Genomic DNA, 24767 nt, shown 5'->3' with positions numbered 1-24767 from the left:
ATCAATAGGGTTGTTTTGAAGGCATGGGTTAGTTGGAGAGTGGTTCTATTTTGTAAGAAATTTTGTGGTTTAGCCGTTTAGTGTAATATGTGGCTACATTTTAGGACTATCATAAACAAATAACAGACGTCTCCATTTTTATTTCCATAAAAAATGTTATTCCATAAAATAATGTTACATACACTTTCTAGATTTTAAAGGTAGTTGCGAATTTTGAATTTAAACTCTTTTTGACTTTTGTTATGGATACAGTAAGTGGTTAAATTTTAGGATTAAACAAAAAATGATAACTAGCACAAATAAAATTAAAAAAAAAAAAAAAAAAAAAAACTAGGCTCTGAGCACGCGCGTGAGCACATGCTCAGAGGCTAGCGTAACATTATGCCAATTTATTTTTTACGCAAACTAGGAACAAAAACGTTCAATATAGAATACTAAGAGCAACCACATCGGCCCTTAGATGGTCTTCTAAAATAGAAATAAGGTACCCATTTTACACATTTTGAGCAAAAAAAACTCACATTAGTGAGTGTAAAAATGTGTAAATATACACATTAGTTACAGTAATCATGTATATTTACATGGTTACTGTAGCTCGTCTATATATTATTTTAGATTTTTTTTTTTCTCTCTTGTCTCATTACCTTTGACTCTCATCTCTCTTTTTTTTCTCATTTCCTCTCTCACCCCACTCTCACCGATCTACTCTCTCACATGCCATCAGATCAACTCTCTCATTTCATCAGATCACCTCACTCTCGCCAACCCACGCCGCCAACTCAAGCCTCGTCGCCGATTTGTTGTGGATCAGATCAACTCTCTTAGGTCACGGTTGCTGGTTTTCTCTTGATCGCCGATTAGGTTGTGGTGGGCTATTTCTCTTGATTGCCGATCTTTTTTTTTCTTTTTTCTTTTTTTTTTTAATTATTTTTTTTTTTATTTTTTAGCTTAAGGCTACTGTGATAGTGATTGTGGGTGTGGGTTGATGGTATCGGTGATTGTGGGTGTGGGTCGGTGGGTTCCCGATCTGTTCTTTGGGTTGTTTTTTTGGTTTTTTTTTTTTTTTTTTGGATGTTGGTGTCGATCTTGTTGCTCAATGGAAGGCCAGAGGCTGGGTTGATGATGGTGGTTGCTTGATGATGGTGGCTGTGGGGATTGTGTTGAGAGATGACAGTATTAAAAGAAATTATTATTTTAATGAATAAATGCGTAGAATAGATAAACTGATGTGGGAGTTTTGTAAAAGTGAATGTGTAAAATAGAAAAAAGTAAGATTTTTCTTGCAAAATAGATGAAAATTTTACACTAACTGATGTGATTGCCCTAAGCAAGGACAACTTGTTTATTTGAAGATAGTGAGGGTGCTTAGAGCTTTTCAAGCCCTTGATTATTTTAATTCTCCGTCCCACACATGCTAAGTAATTATAGGTTGAAATCCCTTTGGATGGTTAGGTGCAACCTAAAGGTTTCAAATCCAAAACCTCATGAATCTCATGAGACCTTAAAAACTACTAGGTCATTTCCTTGAGTTTTCTGAAGGAGAGATCTAACTATAGAAAAGTAGCTTTCAGAAATGAAAGGAAAATGACACGTAACTTGGAATTTTCGTCACGTGTCAGTGAGAGACAAACAAGCAATATCAGAGTGACTTAAAAGGACCAAAGACATTGGGTTGAGAAAATGAACGAGTGTGAGTTGGAGGAGATAGAAAGCTTGTAAACATGCAAACAGACATCATTGAAACACATATGACAATACGTTCATTCAGATAACAAATATTAATGCTCTGTGTAATGACTGTTGTAGTATTGGCTTAGTGTTTCTATTTCTTTCCTTTTTAAAAAAGGTTCAAAGTGTCAACCGCATCCATTTGCAGTTCTAAACCCATTGCTAAAATATGTTCTGGATATATAGATTAGCCTAGTAGATGGCAAAATTTGGCATCAATGCATTAAAGTGATTAAACACTCATTAGTGCCATTAGGGGGTTTAGGATAAGCAGGCTGTTTTCACCTCGTATCCACTGCTCAGAGTCGAGAGGATCCTGAACAAGCAAAACTTTTGAGGTTTACTTGTCTGTTTGCCATTAACTTTTTTGTTTAACTCTTTAGTTTATTTATATTTTCACCTGATTTTAAAGCCTCACTTTTTTCCAAGTATAATCACAATTTAACCTACTTAAAGCAAAAAAAAAAAAAAAAAAAAAAAACCCTAATAAGTTGGTGCCAAATGGATTAGCATGCAGGGCTTCCCCCCTCAATTCAGTGCATCTTACAAAAAGTTCACTGCACTCAACTTCTATATTTTTAAGACTTCCCCTTTGAGCCAATCAAAAACCTTTATCCACAGACCATCGTAACCAAATTCATTGTATTGATCTTTCACATAAGCTAACAATACATCTAGTAGCCTGAGTTGCACGGCAAAACTCAATTATGGCAACTAGAGACAAAAACCAAATAAATCTTTAGTCAACTAATTGACAAATCAATCTTTGAGTAGTCACCATTGGGAAAAAAAGTTTGAGTACCTTATGTAATGGCTGGTTGGTGAATAAACAAAATAGTGAGAATAAACTTGTTCCTCAGCCAAAGGCTTCCACCAAGAGTACTTCAAGATATTTTGGATTAGTCCGAAGCAGTGTGGAAGACAGAAGCCAGATCACTTCAAGATGTTCTGGAGTAGTCCGCAGCAGCGCTGAAGACAGAAACCAGACCAGCCATCCCAATTACTTGTGTCCAGCTTCGTGTCCTAGCAGCAAAAGCTGCCCCTGCTAGAGCACCTGCCACCAAACCATTCACCTGTCGATGGGAAGAGTGAAATGAAGAAACTAAGCATTATCCTTTGTTATTTAATTAGAATTATGTCCACACCATAAAATTCTTCTAACCATTATTAACGTCCTACCTTTTCATAGGGTTAAACTAAAAGGCAATAGGCTGTAGACAATAGACAGTAGTTCTTGTAAAAAGCATATGCAAACATGTAGAAACTTGACCTACCCTTTCATAGGGTTAAACTAAAGAAACTTTTACAACTCAATGCTTGCTAATAGTTTTGTTTAGCATAAATTAAAATTTTGAACCTTCTTCACTAATTTAGCAGGCTATGAAATGAGTGTTTAAGGCATTGGGATTGCCTAACCAAGGGAGGTTTCTAAAGTAAACATCATCCTCATCTGAAATGTATAACTAAGCCTCTTAACGTTCAAAAGTTCAGTTGCATCCAAGCACATGAACTTCAGATAAGCTAGTCTATGTACTCCTCCAGAAGTTTGCAAGGGCTGAAAAAAAAAATTAAGAGTTGCATGTTCACTATCAGCATTTCTAAGAATTTTGACATGCCAATATACCAACTGAAGCTACAGCAGAAAAATCAGGCCAGAAGATGCCCTATCAGATGTCTCATGACCAATATTATTATGGATTTTCCACATAAACACAACTCTAGTACTAAGGTCTAACGTCAGGACCAAAAAAAAAAACATATACATCCAAAAACAGCTGATATGATGTTTATCTAAGCACACTATGAAATTAAAAATAGACTCCTAACCGAATGAGACAACCTCTTCTCTTTCTTTTCTTTTTTTTTTTCCCCCTTTTTTTTGTTTCTTGGATATTTCAATGGGTACAACAAGGAGGGGGGATTTGAACCCCTGAACATCTTCGTTAGGAACACCAAGACATGCCAGTTGAGCTATAAGGCTCTTGGCAGATAACCTCTTCTCTCATTGGCCTTTTTACAAAAGACAATTCTCAACTAGAAAGAATGAATTCTAAAGCATTTCATATGAACTTCACAAAAAACTTAGAATTTTTTTCATCTTATCAATTGATGAGAGGGAATAATTTTTGAGCCCCTATATGACTACCTAAGAAATTGTAAAACTAAAATAAAGAAAAAACCGAGGATACTCCACACTCATACTGAAAACTCTGTATGGCTGCATGAAGCAGTTTGAAATTATAAGGCTCTTGGCAGATAACCTCTTCTCTCATTGGCCTTTTTAACAAAAGACAATTCTCAACTAGAAAGAATGAATTCTACAGCATTTCATATGAACTTCCCAAAAAACTTAGAATTTTTTTCATCTTATCAATTGATGAGAGGGAATCATTTTTGAGCCCCTACATGACTACCTAAGAAATTGTAAAACTAAAATAAAGAAAAAACCGAGGATACTCCACACTCATACTGAAAACTCTGTATGGCTGCATGAAGCAGTTTGAAATTATAAGGCTCTTGGCAGATAACCTCTTCTCTCATTGGCCTTTTTAACAAAAGACAATTCTCAACTAGAAAGAATGAATTCTACAGCATTTCATATGAACTTCCCAAAAAACTTAGAATTTTTTTCATCTTATCAATTGATGAGAGGGAATCATTTTTGAGCCCCTACATGACTACCTAAGAAATTGTAAAACTAAAATAAAGAAAAAACCGAGGATACTCCACACTATACTGAAAACTCTGTATGGCTGCATGAAGCAGTTTGAAATTTTCATTTAACAATCTTACTGGAAAAACTAATGTTACCCCACTTGATTATGGTATTTGCACTCCATATTTCCTTTCTTACTCAAAGAACAAGGCCTAGGTAGTAGCTATTAACTAGTAAGTACTTTAATGATATTGAAAAAAATGACAAAATATTGAAGGGTCTGGACTCTGGACATCTTGAAATGTTTATGTTTACCAAAAAGCATTCAGACAAATGTGATAGTAAATGCACGAAAACAGATCGTATACAACTAACCCAATCTTCTGCCTCCGGTATCTTTGAATTCCACAGCGAGTAATCATATAGATTCCAGCAACCAGTCCTAAACCCAAGTTTTAAGTGTTAAAATGCAACAAACAAGCCCAACAAAAGTAAAAAAAAAAAAAAAAAGTTCATCAACAACAACAACATGCTAACAACAAATAAAGAGATCATAAGTTCGATTACCGTATTGAAAGCCGAATTTGCCAACTGCCTTGGCCTGCACAAGACAACCCATCATCAATGTAAGTTGAAATGCAGACCATATGCACGCAATGCAGCAATTCCACAAGCACACAAGCAAACAATTATACTAAAAAACGCAAAATTTAATAGGAGATTGAGAGAAATACAAACTTGATACCAAAAATTAAACTTTATTTTAAAAATTGAAACTTGGATCAAATTTCAAGGACTAAAAGGATAATTTTCAGTACATACCACAAATGAAGCACGAGTAACTCCACTAAGTCCTACAAACAAAAATAAAGGCATTAAATTTGGTAAATCATAGCTCAAAATTTTGTAAACATGTTTGAAAGGTTGGTATTTACCTTGTTTACGAGCATCGTAGGGACCCATACATAAACCCCATATTGCACCAGCCTGAATATGAACTTGTTTAGCAAATGGGTTTTTATAAAACCCCCCAAAAATATATATATATATATATAGATATTGGTGATTGTGAAAGATCGAGTTTTTAGATTGTTACCGTTCCGACACGGAGGATTGAATCAACGGCGAGGGAGGAGCATGGAACGGCGCCGTTTATCTCGTCTTCCATCTCTCATTTACCGGTGTAGTGTAGTGTTTGAGAGTTCTTTTCGAAACGTCGTCGTTCTAGGGGATACGCGAATTGGACTGCTTTGAAGTGGGGGCCAATCGAGCCCAACCATAACTTTAATTTTTGGACTCTTGTTGGGTTTGGGCTTATCCTATAAGCATAAGGTGAGTTTAGTCTATTAATATTTGCTTTTTGAATATAATTTTGTTCATAAATCATTAGCAAAATTAATTTAGTCCTTAGAAGTTTTAAAAATGACTAAAGATCAAGGTTTCACTCCGTTTCCTCTACATTCCATTTTTTTTTTGGGTTAAAAAAAAGGTAAATTATATATTGCACCAAAATACGTTTAATAATTTCATAGAATATTAGAATAACCACTTTCCTTTAGCCCTTGAAATTTGATTGAATTTTTGTTGAGTAATCTCTCTAAAATTATTGTGTTAGTTGAGTGATTGGACATGTAATTAATTTAAATTTTATATATAAAAAAAAAAATCAAATGAGACATGATTTCTATTTGATTTTAGTGATTAACTTGGATGATAATTGAAAACAAAGGTAATGTTGAACCGTTTTCAATATTTCAAGAACTAAAATGACACAAAATTAAAATAGTTGTGTGAGAGACTGGAAAACTGGCTCTCAGAAAAGGGGTTTAGGCATCAGCACTATAGGGATAAAGGGCCCAAGAGTATATATTGGGTCGTGGGCCTTGTCCAAGGACGCTTAATAGTTTAAGGACAGATAAACAATAGTGAAGTTGTAAGAATTAGAATTCTACGAGCAAGATATGACTGAGAAGGTTAGGGAATGTGGGCTGAGGTGGAATGCCATCCAGAATAACGTTTCGGGATATCCTATTGATAAGAATACACATTATGAAAGTACAGGACAAAGGAAAGCTATGAAATATCTAAGAGAAAGCTGCTATCACCGCATTAAATGCTCTGCAGCTAACTCTCTGACCGCATTAATGTGGAAGTGATACCTGAACAGTAATTTTCAGCCTTACAGCTACTCCCAAAGACTTCAGGAATGTGCTGATGGGATAATGATCAATACTAGTGATCTAATCTACATGTGGAGGGTAGAGATGAAAGAAAGAAGATAATATAAAATAGAAAGAAGACCCTGAGGGAAAGAGATCAGAGAATTAAGAGAAAAACATTGTAGAAACAAGAATTGGACTTGTAACTAAATTTTAAAAAGATATATACAAGAACTGATCTCCTTAGATTGTGCCGAAGACGATTTTTTTTAGATAAAACCAATCTATCTTTACTTTCTTATCGTCTGAATCCATTATAATTATTACCCAACTCATTAGAGCCTAATTTTCTAACACATTCTCTACAAATTAATTGTATTGGGCTTTTTGAGCCTAGATCCTATTACCTTTTGAGCTTAGGAACCAAATTATGACCTTACAAGCACCATCCATTTTCAGGATCATATAGAGTCGCCACTTATTTTATAAGTAAAACTAGCTTGTAACCCCATGCATATGTATGGATTCACTTAAAATATACAATAAGATGCATAATATAATTCTTATATATATAATTTAAATATTATTGATAGTCATTTTTATATTTTGTTAACTCTTTAAAAAAATTTGTAAGGATATTATTAGATATAAAATGTAAATTATCCATTTTTTTTAAAATTATTGTGAAACACTTTTTTTTTTTCCGATTCATTTATTCTAGACTCTTTGGTTTTTGTACTTAATAACTCACTTGGATGAATATTTATGATGTGGTCCCACATTTTATTCTAAAATTAAGAAAAAAAACTCTTTAAAAATAAATAATTTATGATGCATGGTGCAAAATTGGAACTCTAATTTGAAATTTTAATTTGAGTTTCTCTCAATTTCACCTATTATTATTATTATTATTATTATAAGAAAACTATACAAAAGATTACAAAACGTCTTGAATAATACACATTCTCATTAATTTGAAATAAATACAACTTGATAGAAAGAACTATACATGGCTTTATTTCCTAATTACAATCTAGTAAAAAAAATAGAAGGCCTTGTTTCCTAGTTACAATCTATCTAAAAGAAAAATAGGACACTCTCCTACAAACCTAAGATTCTCAAATCTGGGGGCTAGGTTATAGGATGAGAAAGTATTCCTAGATCTATGGTTGGTTAATGGCAAAATACTAGATCTGTTGTATTTATGAAAGGAGAAATCACTTCTGAATTTTAATTAAAGGAAAAGGATTTTTCAGAGAAGTTTCAAATTAAGCGAAATGAATTTTTTGATAAAAAATTCAGATCTGATTTTTTTTTTTTTTTTTTAAAAAAAAAAAAAGAAGCAAGAAATGGGTTTTTAAAAAGAGTTCCCAATAAATTTGATTTATTAATTAAAGAACAGAATGAAACTTCAAGAGGAAAATTAAAATCTAATTATTTAATTAAGAAACAGAATGGGTTTTAAAAGTAATTGCAGATCTGATTTTTCAAAATAAGAAAGAATGAATTTTTAAAATAAAATTTCAGATCTAATTTTTGTGTTTTAAAAAACCAAAAGAGGTTTCAAAAATAAATTTAGATTTGATTTTTTGGTTATTCAGATCTAATTTTTGTTTTTGGAAAAGAATGGAGTTTTGAAAAACAAATTCAGATCTGATTTTTGTTTTAGGAAAACAATAAGGTTTTGAAAATAAATTCAAATTTGATTTTTTTTTTTTTTAACATAAACAAACAGATCTAGAATTTAATCACATGCATTACATAACTACATGAACAAAACACACATAGATAAACAGACATTCATCATATAATCACTAGAAAGAAAAATCACAGCAAACAAAAGAAAGAACATGTTAGGGAAGGCATGGAGAATTGAATCAGTTACATGAACATGTAAATAAAAAGATGGAAACTGATGAGTAGTGTAAAATGATCGTCCATAAAATGATTGTCATTACTAAGGATGATCGTAAGCACACATTAATGCTCAGATATAAATTCCTCACTTAAATGGCACAAGTATAACGGACGTACAACCTTTCCAGCCACCAGCTTACAGCTGTTACAGCTACCTCATGCTGACCGTTACATAGCCGTTACAGGACATTGAATGGGGAAGTTAAATGGCTATTAAATGAGCCATTCAACCCTCTAACTCAACCATAATGCTTGAGAAGATAAATGCGCAGAGCATTTACTCACAGAGAGGCTATATAAAGCCAGAAGCAACAAGTAAGTAAGGGACAAGCTCAATTATGTACTAATTATTCTAGTTCCACGAGAAATAAGCTAACTTAAGCATCGGAGGCTCCCCGGTGGACCCCACGCCCGTGTCTTCATTGCATTGTTTGTTTCTTGTGATCAGGATCTCCAGACTGTCCATCGTACTGACAAAGAAACATACTAACAAGGCAAAATCGCATTCTATCAATGTGGCGCCATCTGTGGGAATGACAGACTATCAATCAATAAGCAGTTGAATTCTCTACTGACTATATTCTTTAGAATCGATGCACTCAACCACAACTGCGCCACTGGACCCGATGGTGATGGCTCAACAAATCCAAGCACTAACAACCAATGTGCAAGAATTGAAGAAACAAAATGAAGACTTGAAGCGGAGAATGCGTCCAGAGGGCACAAATACATCACAGTCACGGCGTAATTGCAATGACAATGACAACGAAGCCCATAGTCCAGGAAATAGCAGAAGAGAAACTTCTAAGCATACAACACAGTCGACTCATGGCAACGATCATATGATGAAAAACATGAGGAAGGAACACCATGAAGAGAAAGGCAGCGATAAATCTTGATGGCATGATCAAGAGGATAGACTCACCCTTCACTGCCAGCATTTTGGAGTGCCCCTTGCCTCCCAAATTTTGTCTCCCACAACTGGAGGTTTACAATGGTACTAAGGATCCCCTAGATCACATAGGGGCATTAAAGACAATATTAAACCTCCAGCAGATCCCAGACGAGGTAATTTGCATATCGTTCCCAACAACTCTCAGAGTAGCAGCAAAGGTGTAGTTTAGCAAGCTGCCCGCAGCATCTATCGCGAACTTTGAGTAGTTGAGCGACTCTTTTGCCCACCATTTTATTAGGGGCCAACGCCATAAAAGGTCCACCTCATACCTGCTAACTGTGAAGCAACAGGAAGTGGAAACCTTGAGAGAGTATGTAAAACGCTTCAACAAAGCAGTGTTAGAAATTGAAGAGGCAGATGATCAAGTGATAATGACGACCTTCCAAACAGGGTTGAACAATCCTGGCCTCGTCTTCTCTCTATGGAAGATTCCGCCGACTACAATGACAGACCTTCTGTTCAAAGCCCAGAAGTACATGAACGGAAAGGATGCATTAACAGCGAATGGAATAGATGGCAAGTGAAAGATGGAAGAAATCGACAAGCTCCAACACAAAAAGAAGGAGAAGAAGGATCATTCCCCCAGTCGAAAGAATGACAACGAAAATACGTAGGCTTATACAAGATCGTCAAGTATTCCAAAAGAGGAACTTGTTACTCGAATCACTCAATGGCAAACAGTTACCTCGTCCATGGATTGTAGAGCACTTCAAGAGGTATTATCGCTAGTTAGATGGCGTTTTCAATTTTCTATCATCAAACTTTTTTCTAAGCAGGAATGAATAAGAGGGCATTTTTCCCCACATGAATAAATGTCATTCTCTTGAAACCATAAAAAAGAAAAAAAGAAATTCAAGAAGAAAGCCCGAGTAATTCGATAAAAATCTCGATAAGAGTAAAATCGCCACATAAGGTTCAATTCGGATGAGTACAATCATAATGATAATCAAATTCTCAAAGCGAGAGTAAGTCATATGATTAAATTCGCATGGTTAAAAATGGACGAATACAATCATAATGACGATCAAATTCTCAAAATGAGAGTAAATCAAATGATTAAATTTGCATGGTTAAAAAACCGACGAACACAATCATAATGACGATCAAATTCTCAAAGTGAGAGTAATTCATATAATTAAATTTGCATGGTTAAAAACCAATGAGTAGTTTTTCTAAAAAGGAAAACAAAAATCAAGGCGTGTGAGAACCTCAAGAAAACTTCACACGCACAACCAATGAAGAGAAGGCACATGTCAATCACCTGACGAGAAAGTTTCCTTGAATTATATGTGATGAGATGAGAATCTCGAGACACAAAGGAGAGATTTAACCACCAAAAACCTTTCATATTCCTATGCTTGTCCAAACAAAGGATGAAAAAGGAATAGAGGGGGCAACTGACGAGTAGTGTAAAATACCATCCATAAAGTGACCGTCATTACTAAGGACGATTGTAAGCACACATTAATGCTTAGATATAAATTCTTCACTTAAATGGCACAAGTGTAACAGATGTATAGTCTTTCCAGCCACTGATTCATAGCTGTTACAGCTACCTCAAGCTGACCGTTACACAGCCGTTACAGGATATTGAATGGGGAAGTTAAATGAGTCATTTAACCCCTCAGCCCAACGATAACGCTTGAGAAGATAAATGCACAAAGCATTTACTCACAGATAAGCTATATAAAGCTAGAAGTAACAAGTAAGTAAGGGACAAGCTCAATTACGTACAGATTATTCTGGTTCCATGATAAATAAGCTAACTTAAGCATCAAAGGCTCCTCGGTGGACCCCACACCGGTGTCTTCATTGCATTGTTTGTTTCTTATGAACAGGATCTCTAGACCGTCTATTGTACTAATGAGGCGAAATCATGTTCTATCAAAAACTTATCTGCATCAATGCATCAATGAACTTTACAAGTGTGAGAGATTGGGGAACTCAAGTGGTGCTCTCAAAAAAGAGACTTGGGTGCTTTGGGCACCTCTCTTTTTGGGTAAGTGGTATGGAGTTGCCACATATATTTTTATACAAAAAAAAATAAGAAAAATAAATAAATACAATTACATATTCAAAATACTTCAAATGTCATTGATTGAATAAATAAAGTACAATTTGGTAAATTAACCTTACAAGGCTTTGGTCCTAGTTACAATCTATGCAAAAAAGGAAAATACAAAGCTTTGGTCCTAATTACATTCTACCAAAATCAAAGACAAAACACTAGTCTGCCTATCCAAAATCCTAAGTTCGGGGGCTAGGTTACGGAATAAGAAGGTGTTAAGCACCCATTTCGCCCAGACAAAGTCTGGTCTTCTAGACTCTAATGAACATTATATACCCTTTTTGTATGATGCTGAATGATATGTTATAATACATATGACAAACACTTGACAAATTTAATTTAAACAAATTTGTATTATGGATATGTCCTCTTTTAAAAGAAAAATCATATCTATCTTTGAAAATTAAAAAAAAAAAAAAAAGATTTGATTTGTAAAAATCAGATCTGTTTTTGTAAAGTTTAAAAAAATGAGATTTGATTTGTAAAAATCAGATCTATTTTTGCAAAGTTTAAAAAAATGAGACTTTGTTAAAAAGAATAAGATATGTTTTGAAAAGTTAAAAAAAAAAAAAAATGAGATCTTATTTCTAAATACCAGATCTATTTTTGAAAGTAAAAAAATGAGATTTGATATGTAAAAACCAAATCTCTTTTTTGAAAGTAAAAAAAATGAGATTTGATTTGTAAAAATTAGATCTGTTTTTGAAAGTAAAAAAAAAAAAAAAAGACTTTTGAAAGAGGATTCACATTCATGAGACAAACTTACTATGCATGCACCACATATTAAAAAGAAAGACCTTAACTTAACTCTTAATTTCTTCTTTGAGATTTCAAAATCTGCAATTTTATTTATTAAAAAAAAAAAACTTTTTTCATAAAAAAATTTAGATCAGTTTTATGAATAGAAAAATACAGATCTATATCTAAGGTGTTAGGGACATATTTTATGTAAATTGGCTAATTCTTTGACAAAACGCACTTTGCTTGTAATTGGGTAGATCTATGATGGGTTTAGTACTTCAAAAAACAAGTGTCCAAGTATTGAGTATTGAAACCATGCAAATTTGACCAAGAAACAAGTGAAGGAAGAAGTGTTATTCATTAAAACTTGATAGAAGTCTCAACAGAATCCTTTCTATCGAGATTTATTGTTAAGCTCGACAGAAACTCGACACAAGTTGCATCTGTCGAGACTTACGAAATCAAAAATTTCAAATCTAATTTTTGGGCCATGTAGAAATATTTGTATAGAGTTTTTTTTTTTTTTTTTTTTTTTTCTCACAACCCTAGACATATATAAGGATTTAGATAATTATTTTTTAAGGACTTGATTATCAATTTAAAAGGAATTATTTTGGAATATGAGTTTAAAATACGTCCAAGTGTAATTCACGACTAGAAAACCCCTAAAAAAGAGTCCAAATGAACAAAAGGAGAATGCCCACACTCAAGAGTGCCAATTGGCACTTCCATAGTGCGATTAGCACAACCTTGAGGCCCGGCCCAAAACGATCATAAAACACATAGATTCGATTTTTAGGGACAAAATTCGACCTAACTCGGGCTGCTGATTTTCTAAGCAACCTTAGCTTGTTTTTAAGACAACACCTCTATAAATACAGAAGAAAAATAGAAATCAGACCCCTCTCTCTTAACATAAAATAAATTTTGGAAGTTCAACTTTAGGACTTTCTTTTCTGTTAAGTACAATCTCTTTAGGATTAAGAAGACTCACCCTCTCTCTAACTCTAAAGCAATTTCTCTATTGCTTGTTGTAGACACTCGATTTTGCACTCATAATTTAATCTTGGAAGATGCTAGAGTGACCATTATATACTCAAAATTTAGAGTTGCATTACATGCATTAATTCATTCATTGCATATCATAAAAATAATCTTGAGATTCTAACGGTGCGACAGTATGTCGATTCCCAAATCGGACTGTCAGATTGAAAGATATCACAATCAAGTTTTCACGGTCTACATGCATTTTGTTTGGGTGGAACCGATCACGCATAATTAATTTAAATTAATTTTGATGGTTAAACAATAAATTAATTAAATAATTATGTGATTGGCTGTTGGTTAGTGTCAAAATAAGCCTGCTTGCATAGGAATAAAGTGGATGATCAGATAACAAAGAAGTTGTGAATAATCAAGTCTTTTTGGAATATTTATCTATAAGATAATTATCACTTTAAAGACCTGAATATCAAGAAAATAGGATTAATTTTAGAATATGAATAAAAAATGCGTCTAGGTACAATTTTCGGCTCAAAATTTTTAAAAAAGAGTCCAAATTGAATCAAAACTCGAATGCGGCCTGGCACCAAAATGGTCTGTCAACACTCTTAGGAGTGCCAATTGGCATTCCCAAGTGCCAACAGGCCCAAATGCTTGGCCTGGCCCAGGAGCTTCCTGATTGAGATAAAACCTATCTTTTTCGACTTTTTAGAGGTAAGGACGCATTCCAATTCATATCTAATCTCATTCAGCTTATTTTTTAAGCATCCCAACCTCTATAAATAGAGGAAAAAGATCAGAATAAAGGGTTTTCTTTTCTGACTTTTTTGCTCCCCTTACGTTAAAAACGTTCTGGAGACTTTTACTTTAAGAACTTCTTTTTTGTAAGTAATGTATTTTAGACCTTAAAGATGTGAAAACTTCTTTGATTTCTAAAATATTATTCTGTCGAAGAGCACTCTAATGCAAGAGGTATCTAGTTTCATTCTTCTATCTGTTTTTTTTTTTTCCTTTTCCATTAATTAATATGTTGTGATTGTTTGTTGCATAAATGCGGTTAATATGTTTAATTTTTATTGTGCCTTGTTCTAAATTCATATTTGCTATGTTTAGATATTTAGTTGAAATTTTATTTGACATGTTCTTTAGTTGATTGTCTGGTTTTAATTTTTTCTTTGATTTCAAAACCTGTTAATGATCATTAAAACATTTTTTTCAAACACAAAACAGATCTGTATCTTCCTTAGATGCAGATCTGAATTTTTTTCAAACACAAAACTAATCTATATCTTCCTTAGATGCAAATTTGATTTTTTTTCAAACAGAAAATTGATCTGTATTTTCCTTATGTTGGGTTAAAATGAATTGACCCCATGCAAATTAATTAATTATCCAAAGTTAATTAATTAGTCAAATTGCATGCAATAGCGTAGCAACACAAACAAATCACCAATTATACTAAATGCAGTGAAAAATAAATTTGACATAGGTGATTTGTTTACGAATGGAGAAAACCACCGAGGCAAAACCTACCTACCATGTGATTTTAAAGTCACCACTCCCAAGAATCCACTATTATCAATCACAAGTGATTACAAGTATAAGGAATTTTACCAAACTCTTTGGCCTATCTCGAAATACTAACCTACAATTGAACTTTTACCCCAATACCCAATTGTTGGACTTGTACTGTAGCGACAATGTTTCCGTTCAATACATGAATCCCAATACGTGATTAACCAATGATGCACGAATCCTAATACGTGACTAACTCACCAACTTGAAAGAAGATTGTTGGCTGCAAAATTCTTTAGTTCATCAACAATAAAGATCAGGAAGCTCCTTGGTCACAAAACCCTTGACATAAAGACGCAGTAGTTTATTCAGAGAAAATAATGAACTAGGTCACTTTTTGCATTCGGTCACCCAAAAGATGTGTGACAACCTTTAAAATAATCCTTATATATGTCTAGGGTTGTNGATTAATTACAAGCATGCTCGGCTTTGTCAAAAGCTAGCAAATTTTCTACTACAAACCATAGTTCATCAAAAGAAACAAACTGGCATGATATTAACAAGAGCATCTATGCATTTATTGTCTTTGCAATAAGCATGTTCGGCTTCTTTGTTGCGAATTGCTCCGGAGAGGTTCTTGCAATCAGCTAGTCAGTGTTCTATAAGATGGTTGATAGAAAACTACAATTTTAAGGTGTTATTTACTCAATTTGGAACATAGGAGACTAGAATCAATAACTTAATGAAAGTTGAGAAACCAAAATGCATTTTTCCTTTCTTTTGTTTTTGCCAAACAACTTGTAGACAGTCAATTTTGAACCCATAATTTAATCTTGGAAGTTGACTAAAATGATCATTCTAAATATCCAAAAATTATAATTGCATTTCATGCATTAAATCATTCATCATATATCATAAAAATGATCTTGAGTCTCTAACGATCACGAGAATATGCCCAATTCCCAAATCAGATCGTTGGATTGAAAGATATCACAAAATTAGGTTTTCACGGTCTGCATGCATCTTATGTGGGTGAAGCTAGTCACATTTGATTAATTGAAATTAATTTTTATTGGCTAACAATTAAAATTAATTAAGTAATTTATGTAACTGGCTGTTGGATTTGATAAAAATAAGCTTAGTTGCATATGAGTAAAATGGATAATCAGATAATAAGGGGGTTGTTGATAATTAAGTTTTTCTAAAATAATTATCTTTTAGATAATTATTATTTTAAGGACTTGATTATCAATTTAAAAGGAATTTATTTGGAATATGAGTTTAAAATACGTCCAAGTGTAATTCACGACTTAGAAAACCCCTAAAAAAGAGTCCAAATGAACCAAAGGGAGAATGCACCCAGCACTCAAGAGTGCCAATTGGCACTTCCATAGTGCTGATTAGCACAACCTTGAGGCCCGGCCAAAACCTTCAGATCAAGCTAAAACACATTAGATTCGATTTTTTAGGGACAAAATTCGACCTAACTCGGGCCTGCTGATTTTCTAAGCAACCCTAGCTTGTTTTTAAGTACAACACCTCTATAAATACAGAAGAAAAATTAGAAATCAGACCCCTCTTCTCGTAACATAAAATAAATTTTGGAAGTTCAACTTTAGGACTTTCTTTTCTGTTAAGTACAATCTCTTTAGGACTTAGAGAGACTCACCCTCTCTCTAACTCTAAAGCATTTCTCCATTCGCTTGTTGTAGACACTCGATTTTGCACTCATAATTTAATCTTGGAAGATGCTAGAGTGACCATTAATATACTCAAAATTTAGAGTTGCATTACAGCATTAATTCATTCATTGCATATCATAAAAATAATCTTGAGATTCTAACGGGCGACAGTATGTCCGATTCCCAAATTGGACCGTCAGATTGAAAGATATCACAAAATCAAGTTTTCACGGTCTACATTCTATTACTGATTTTTTTTTTTTTTGGGTAAATAGGGAATTATATTAAAAGAGTTACTTTTTATATATTTTAAAAAAAGTTAATTAATGGAACTAAAATACATTTACCCAAAATTAGTTATTCTAAAACAAATAAATTTTCATTATAAAAAATAAATAAAATTTTTTTTCAGTCGTAGACAAAACGACGTCGTTTGTGGAAAATTGTGACAAAGCTCTCCTTCCAAAACCCTAGAATAGCCCGGCCTTTATAGTCGTATTTTATCATTCATTCACAGAGAGACACAAGGAGCTTGCGCAGTGGGTTTTAGTCCTTAGGGAAGCGAAAATGAGCCGAGGGGCAGCGGGAGCTGGAGCGGCGGGGCTGAAGGGGAAGAAGAAGGGGGCCACATTCGTCATCGACTGCGCTAAGCCGGTGGAGGATAAGATCATGGACATCGCCTCCCTCGAGAAGTTCCTCCAGGAACGCATCAAGGTCGGCGGCAAGGCCGGCGCTCTCGGCGACTCCGTCACCGTCTCCCGCGAGAAGAACAAGATCTCCGTCACCTCCGGCTCCAACTTCTCCAAACGGTATTTCCGTGTCTCTAATTAGATCTTGCATTTAAGTATTTTCAGTGTGATTTTAAAAATTCGAATTTAGATTATTGAGCTCTTTTGGTTTGGAAAAATCAACAACAAAACTCAACAAGTCAAAAGGGATTATTGTTATTAATAGGAATTGGTTTTATATGATACTTGAGATCGGATTATATATGTTTGTAAATAAGTTCACATGAATAGCACATTTTGTAGTAAAATTTACATTTAATTTGTTAACAATGAATTTTTGGTGATTTTAATTTTTATATTTTCGTGAATAAAAATCATTCTATTTATTTGTTAAGTGGCTCGTTAACAAGCTCGAGTTCGTTCCACAAGAAAATAAACCAAGCTTGAACATGTAATCTAGTTTTGCGATGAGCTTGACTTGAAAGAACTAATCATGAACTTTTAATACTCAGTTTGGTTTTGCTCGTTTAAATTCCTAGTGGCATCATGTACGCTGCTAGAATTAGGAAGATGTAATTGTGAAATGGTTGCTTATGTTTTGTGTATATAATGCAAGTATGATTTACTTCTTCTTTTTTTGTGTTTCTCAGTTATCTTAAATACTTGACTAAGAAGTACTTGAAGAAGCACAACGTGAGGGATTGGCTTCGGGTGATTTCTTCCAACAAGGACAGGAATGTTTATGAATTGAGATATTTCAACATTGCTGAGAATGAGGGCGAGGAGGAAGATTGAAGCTATAGTATTCTATATTGAGGCATCATCCATTAGAGGGTTTTTTTTTTTTTTTTGAGGAACATCCAGATGCAATACATGTTTCTCTCTCTGGAGTTGTATTGTGGTATGCCTGATGGTTCTTAATATCCTCTGTTCAAGCCTAATGATGGATTTCTTTGCTTTTTAGTTAATAAATTCCTTTGTTCTCAAATGCAGAGTTTCAGCCATCTGACTATTGGCTCAAACATATCCAAGTTCATATGGCCAAAGAAGCATTCTGGAATTGTCCTTTGAGGTTTACTTGCTCTAGGTCTCAGCTTGGGTTTCCCCCATGTTGTATAGGATCAAAAACCCATGTGGCCTATTGAAGGAAGGTTCAAATTCCAATAAACCTTGTGCTAGAACTTCTTACCAATCTACCAGTACACTTACAAGAGCATAATCTACCTTTAAAATGGTGAAATCGATTGCAGTCCCTAACAACAATCTCCCGGTCAAACACCCTAGATATCATCTTTATTGCAACATGACAATCGCTACATATCCTCAAGTTCTTGACAATTCGAATTGGGGTACCTGGACTTGTCTTTAAAAAGCGAAAGCCTATTGCCAATTTTTCGCTATGAAGAGATAGCGCCAACTCCCTTCCTCATCCAAATCAAGCTATACCTCATTTGTGTTTCCCACATAACCCTCCATCTTCAACCTTTTCATAATCTCGTCAAGCATCTTATATATCTCTTTGGTTTCAGGATGAGAATCATCTCCCACAAAAAACTCATGAAGGACACCTCCCACATCAACCAAACTACAACCAGGAACTTTCTTGATCCCCCTTGCCTCCATAAGATCTTTCACATGTCTCACGTCTGCCCACCTACCCATTTTCGCATACACATTGGATAGAAGCACATAGGCACCACTGTTTGTGGGATCCAACTCAATTAGTTTTCTATAAGTGCAATCTCACGTGTTTCAATGTTCCCATGCATCCTAGATCCGCTTAGTAGAGCTCCCCACACTGGCACATCAGGATCCATCGGCATAGAGTTAACCAAATTCCTAGCCTCCTGAATGAGACCAGCTCTCCCGAAAAGGTCTACCATGCAACCGTGGTGCTGAATCAAAGGAGTAATACCAAACTCCTCACTCATCCTCCTAAAATACTCCTTCCCTTCACTTACCAAACCTCCATGTACACAAGCACAATGAATACCCAAAAATGTCTTAACAACCATTTGAAAAAAAATCGTAATTAATATTTTAAAATAAGATTTACCAAAAAATAACCATCAGATTAATATTTTTGCATATAATTATTTTTTATCAAGACATACATCACATGGGCATAATACTAATATAAATCGTAAAACAAATAGATGTTAAAAATTTTGAGGAGAAAGAGAAGAGACTGACACAACTTTTGAGGAGAACAGTATAGTTGTGAAAATTTTCAACCAATTCTTTGCTCTACCAAGTACTCTGAGAGAGAGAGAGGACAAACAAGTTTGGCATGGTGTACGAAATTTCCAACCCTTCGTTTGACATTTTAGGAGTAGATTGCAGATCACGCGCACGCGTATGTAGAAAATTTCCCAGAAACCTTCCTTAGAGCATTAAAGAGGAGAAACAACTTCTTATCATATTGCTTTGTGACCAATTTTTTTCTTTTTGCTGAATATTGCGACCCATTCATTATAAAGTTCTTTTTACATTGTTTTTCACAAGCTTTTTAAGTGATTTTTACATTACTTTTTGACCAACTATAAAGGTTTTTATTTTACATTATTTTTTGAGTAGAAATAACAGTTTACATCATTTAATAAAGAGTTAAATAAATTTTAACTCAAACTCAACTCTGGTTCCATATAGAAAATTAAAATTCTAAACGACAAGGCTGCTATTGCTGTATGATCGAAAGTGTGCCACCAACATAAACAGCTAAAAATAACACACTATTCAACAATTTACCTTCGTTGTGCATTGGAGATTTCCAAATAATTGCTCTTCATTCTGGAGGTTATACTCCTAAGTATTGAAAGTACAAATTTCGGTAGACACTGGACAGGCATACTTTGCTCGAGTGCCTCATCAAAAAATTATCCATTTTAGACTTTTTTTTTTTTTTTTTTTGGGTCTGTTTATTGATGATCGTTCTTTACTTAACAAGAGCTAAGACACTAATCAGTTTATTTGTTGATCAAGATCTCTTATTCTATGATAAGAAACTTTATTCATTGCGTAACTGAAACCAAAGACTCATTTAGTTGATATATCCAAAGGACCCTGCCACTCTGGCTTACAGGAGAGAAGCCAATTAGCCAAACCTTTTATAAAACGGTTTATGCAGTTTCCTCCCGCCACTCGCTGCCTGCGGCTGCAATGCGAGCATGCACAAAGCTCATATCCTCTACTCACCCTACTCTTCATTTTGCTCATCCAACCCTTGAATCCTTCATCTGGAACACCCTCATTCGAGCCCACTTCCAAGCTGGGTCTCGAGCTGAGCTTCTAACCCGTACACCACTCAATGTCTTCCTCCGAATGCGTTTCCATGGAGTCAAACCCGACTTCCACACCTTCCCATTCCTTCTCCAATCCTTCAATTCCCCACCTCACTTCCAATCAGGAAAGCAAATCCATGCGCAAGCTCTCCTCTGTGGCCTTGCTAATGACCCGTTTGTTCAAACGTCCCTTATAAACATGTACTCAAACTGTGGCAATTTGATGCTTGCTCGTCAAGTATTCGATGAGATTTCCCAACCTGATTTACCGTCTTGGAATTCAATTGTTAATGCGAATGTCAAAGTGGGTTTGATTGATGTTGCGAGGAAAGTGTTTGATGATATGCCTGATAGAAATGTGATATCTTGGAGTTGTATGATAAATGGATATGTGAGTTGTGGTGAGTATAAAGAAGCACTCGCGTTGTTTCGTGAGATGCAAATGGTTGAAGCGAATGGTGTCAGGCCTAATGAATTCACCATGTCGAGTGTGCTTTCAGCTTGTGGACGGTTAGGTGCACTTGAACATGGGAAATGGATTCATGCTTATATTGGAAAATGTGGGATGGAAGTTGGTGTTGTGTTAGGGACTTCGTTGATAGAGATGTATGCAAAGTGTGGCATTATTGAGAGGGCAAAATGGGTGTTTCATAATATGGATCCTCATAATAAGGATGTGATGGCTTGGAGTGCTATGATCTCGGGATTGGCCATGTATGGGCATGCTGAAGAATGCCTTGAATTGTTTACAGAGATGACAAGTTATGGGGTGAGGCCTAATGCTGTGACATTTTTGGGTGTTCTTTGTGCTTGTGTACATGGAGGTTTGGTAAGTGAAGGGAAGGAGTATTTTGGGAGGATGAGTGAGGAGTTTGGTATTACTCCTTTGATTCAGCACTACGGTTGCATGGTAGACCTTTTTGGGAGAGCTGGTCTCATTCAGGAGGCTAGGAATTTGGTTAACTCTATGCCGATGGATCCTGATGTGCCAGTGTGGGGAGCTCTACTAAGCGGATCTAGGATGCATGGGGACATTGAAACATGTGAGATTGCACTTAGAAAACTAATTGAGTTGGATCCCACAAACAGTGGTGCCTATGTGCTTTTATCCAATGTGTATGCGAAAATGGGTAGGTGGGCAGATGTGAGACATGTGAGAGATCTTATGGAGGCAAGGGGGATCAAGAAAGTTCCTGGTTGTAGTTTGGTTGAGGTGGGAGGTGTCCTTCATGAGTTTTTTGTGGGAGATGATTCTCATCCTGAAACCAAAGAGATATATAAGATGCTTGATGAGATTATGAAAAGGTTGAAGATGGAGGGTTATGTGGGAAACACAAATGAGGTATTGCTTGATTTGGATGAGGAAGGAAGGGAGTTGGCACTATCTCTTCATAGCGAAAAATTGGCAATAGCCTTTTGCTTTTTAAAGACAAGTCCAGGTACCCCAATTCGAATTGTCAAGAACTTGAGGATATGTAGTGATTGTCATGTTGCAATAAAGACGATATCTAGGGTGTTTGACCGGGAGATTGTTGTTAGGGACTGCAATCGATTTCACCATTTTAAAGGTGGATTATGCTCTTGTAAAGAGTACTGGTAGATTGGTAAGAAGTTCTAGCATAAGGTTTATTGGAATTTGAACCTTCCTTCAATAGGCCAAATAGGTTTTTGATCCTATACAACATGGGGGAAACCCAAGCTGAGATCTAGAGCAAGTAAACCTCGAAGGACAATTCCAGAATGCTTCTTTGGCCATATGAACTTGGATATGTTTGAGCCAATAGTCAGATGGCTGAAACTCTGCATTTAAGAACAAAGGAATTTATTAGCTAAAAAGCAAAGAAATCTATCATTAGGCTTGAACAGAACTATCCATGTTGACTTCTTTCAACAATTCCAAGTTGAGGCAAGATTTCGCTTGTGATGTTTTGTTTTCTTTTGTTTATTGTCATTGATGTGTTTGGGTGAGTCTCAAACTAACAACCTCAAACGCAAATCGTGTGCTTGGTGTTCATAACTTAAGTAAGACATTTGCACTTAAATCGTGTGCTTGTCTGTGTGTGTTAATGCAGTAATAATATGTAAAATAATCTTTGCAAATGATTCATTCTTTCTTAACGATGTCCCGTTGAAATATTAAGGCTCACCATGAAACTTGCTGAGGTATAACTGAAGGCAAAGCAGGGATGTTTCTTCAAATTAACTTATAGAATGGGGCTTCTACAGGAGGTTAATACCATTTGGGACTTTGATTAATCTTGAATGGTAGAAATTCAGAGTGAATTTGTGTCCGATATTCTTCAAGGGATTGAGGTAAATATCTGTATGACTGTATCTCGTCTCATTCTGATATAGCAACAGCTCATAGAATGCGTCGGTCAGACTCACAGCAATCAGTGACTTCATTTACCCATTCAATTAGTATACTCTTTTTTGAGAAGAATATATAAAATACTTTTTTTTTGGTGGCTAAAATACTTGATATTACCTTTTTCAAGAAAGGTCGTATTGCCCAAGGTGATCGGATTGCCAATAACAGATTAAGGTAAGGTGGTATTATTTTAAGAGGTAATCATTTTGGCATCGTTTATAGTGTCATACCAGGCCAGTTTAGGTATGGGAAGCATGGACGCAGACATGACAGAGTGATACTAATAATTTTCTTAAAATTATAATATGAAACAATTGGCACACCACCGGTATGATACGGATATAACACGAATGCAACGTAGACACAATATTTTAAAAATTATAATATGAAACAACTGGCATAACACTGGTATGATACAGATATAACATGAATACAACATAGGTACAATATAGATACGTCATCTTAAATAAAGTGTCCATGTTTCCTAAGTTTAGTTAAGGCAAAAATACTATTTTCGTCCCTATATTTTCACCTTATTCCCACTTTGATCCCTACTTTTTATTTTTATTACTTTTAGTCTCTATTTTGAAAAGCATATTCCATTTTGGTCCTTACCATCATCTCTAACAGAAATATTTTACGTAGCTAACAGAGTGCATTATTAGCGAGTAATGCTATAGACACAAATTATTTTACAACATTTTTACAAACTGCTGATATGACTTTAATATTTTCCAAATTGTTATTGTAAGTAAAAATGTGATGTTAGTGATAGGTCCATATTAGAATTGGTAAGGATTTGTCACATCAGCAGTTTGTAAAAATATTGTAAAATAATTTGTGTCTATAGCATTACTTCACTATTAGCACTCAGAACGCCTATGTGACCATTAAAAAAAAAAATTGGCATTTAAATAATGCTACATTAGCATTTTAATATTTTTAAAAATTACGTCATTCTTTTTTATTTTCTTTAATTATTTTAAAATAAAATAAAATTTTAGTTATTATTTAATTATTTAAATAATAATTAAAATAAAATTTTCATTATTTTGTTGGAAGATCATTATGATCAATGTAAATCTCATGTCAACATGGATACCAGCAAAAGTTGCAGGTAAGAAACTGCGGTGAGTGACAATTAGATTAAGATTTTTTAGAAATACTAAAATAACTTTTTTTTTTTTTTTTTTTGTGTAGAACTTTTAAAGTTTTAACCTTTTTAGTTCAGTCTAAAAAAAAAATTAAGTTGATTTAAATCCAAAATCTCAAAGCCCACCATAATATTATCATTAAAAATACTTCTTAGGATAATTTTGACATTTATATAATAAGTTAATATCAACATTATATAATTTAATATTTAGATTGAATTATTCATTGTTAAGTAGGTAATTTTAAGATTTTTTTTTAAATGAATTCAGATATCACTTTATTGACATTATTTTAACATTAATCAAAGTAATTATTGGCTTTTTTTTTTTTTTTTTTNTTAAATTAGGATTTTTAGGCTTATTTTAGGGTTATGGACGTTCCAAAGGGTTTAAGGGCCGGACCCAATCAAAAAGGAGACTTTGGGTCCTAAAAACTGAAGTTCTGAGGTTCTAGAATGGGCCCTGTGTACGCAGGTTTGTACATGTGTACACACAGCTCTGATGGCCTGACTTCAAATGGTCATAAAGTCATAACGCACTCAATTTAAATCCAAATTAGGAAAAATTTGTGTTCAAATTGAAGCCTAGGATGTCTAATTTCCAATGCAACAAACTTCACCCAAAAATTATTTGTGGATTAAAAGTTATGGTCAAAACAATAAGGCAAAGGTCATTTTTCAGTAATGTTTTTAAAGTGATTTGAGCACTTTTAAGTTGTAATTACTTCCAAATTATCAAAATAACTTCAATTACCTTTTGTAGACATGTCAAGCTCATCATTGGGACTGGGACTAAAAAAGTTTATTAACT

At 34.4% G+C, this 24767-nt stretch overlaps 3 protein-coding genes across 4 annotated transcripts in view; 2 read left to right on the top strand and 1 right to left on the bottom strand.

Moving 5' to 3' along the window:
* The window catches only part of LOC111993038 (outer envelope pore protein 16-4, chloroplastic), a 93535-nt gene extending 87882 nt beyond the window's left edge, over positions 1–5653 (bottom strand). The window contains exons 1-6 of one of the 2 annotated variants that reach the window (XM_065773928.1): positions 5481–5646; positions 5320–5371; positions 5207–5238; positions 4952–4985; positions 4756–4826; positions 2197–2801 (exon numbers count right to left, since the gene is read on the bottom strand). In XM_065773928.1, the coding sequence (XP_065630000.1) occupies positions 2667–2801; positions 4756–4826; positions 4952–4985; positions 5207–5238; positions 5320–5371; positions 5481–5552 (396 nt within the window). In that variant the 5' untranslated portion in view covers positions 5553–5646 and the 3' untranslated portion in view covers positions 2197–2666. Of the gene's footprint in view, positions 1–2196; positions 2802–4755; positions 4827–4951; positions 4986–5206; positions 5239–5319; positions 5372–5480 lie in introns of those variants that run through there. The other variant, XM_065773927.1, reaches the window with a different exon arrangement.
* An 11258-nt stretch (positions 5654–16911) lies between these two features.
* LOC111993050 (large ribosomal subunit protein eL22z) lies at positions 16912–18008 on the top strand. The gene is made up of 2 exons (XM_024024901.2): positions 16912–17232; positions 17802–18008. The coding sequence occupies exons 1-2, from the start codon at positions 16991–16993 to the stop codon at positions 17944–17946; spliced, it is 387 nt and encodes a 128-aa protein (XP_023880669.1). The 5' UTR covers positions 16912–16990; the 3' UTR covers positions 17947–18008.
* Positions 18009–19872: 1864 nt separating this feature from the next.
* LOC111993049 (pentatricopeptide repeat-containing protein At3g62890) lies at positions 19873–22539 on the top strand. Its single transcript, XM_024024900.2, has one exon. It carries the CDS (start codon positions 20311–20313, stop codon positions 22030–22032), a length of 1722 nt encoding a protein of 573 aa, XP_023880668.2. The 5' UTR covers positions 19873–20310; the 3' UTR covers positions 22033–22539.
* Positions 22540–24767: the final 2228 nt, after the last annotated feature.

This window comes from Quercus suber, unplaced genomic scaffold (genome assembly GCF_002906115.3).
Source record: "Quercus suber isolate HL8 unplaced genomic scaffold, Cork oak 2.0 scaffold_83, whole genome shotgun sequence".
In the NCBI taxonomy this organism is placed as follows: domain Eukaryota; kingdom Viridiplantae; phylum Streptophyta; class Magnoliopsida; order Fagales; family Fagaceae; genus Quercus; species Quercus suber.
This window is presented reverse-complemented; position numbering and strand designations above follow the sequence as displayed.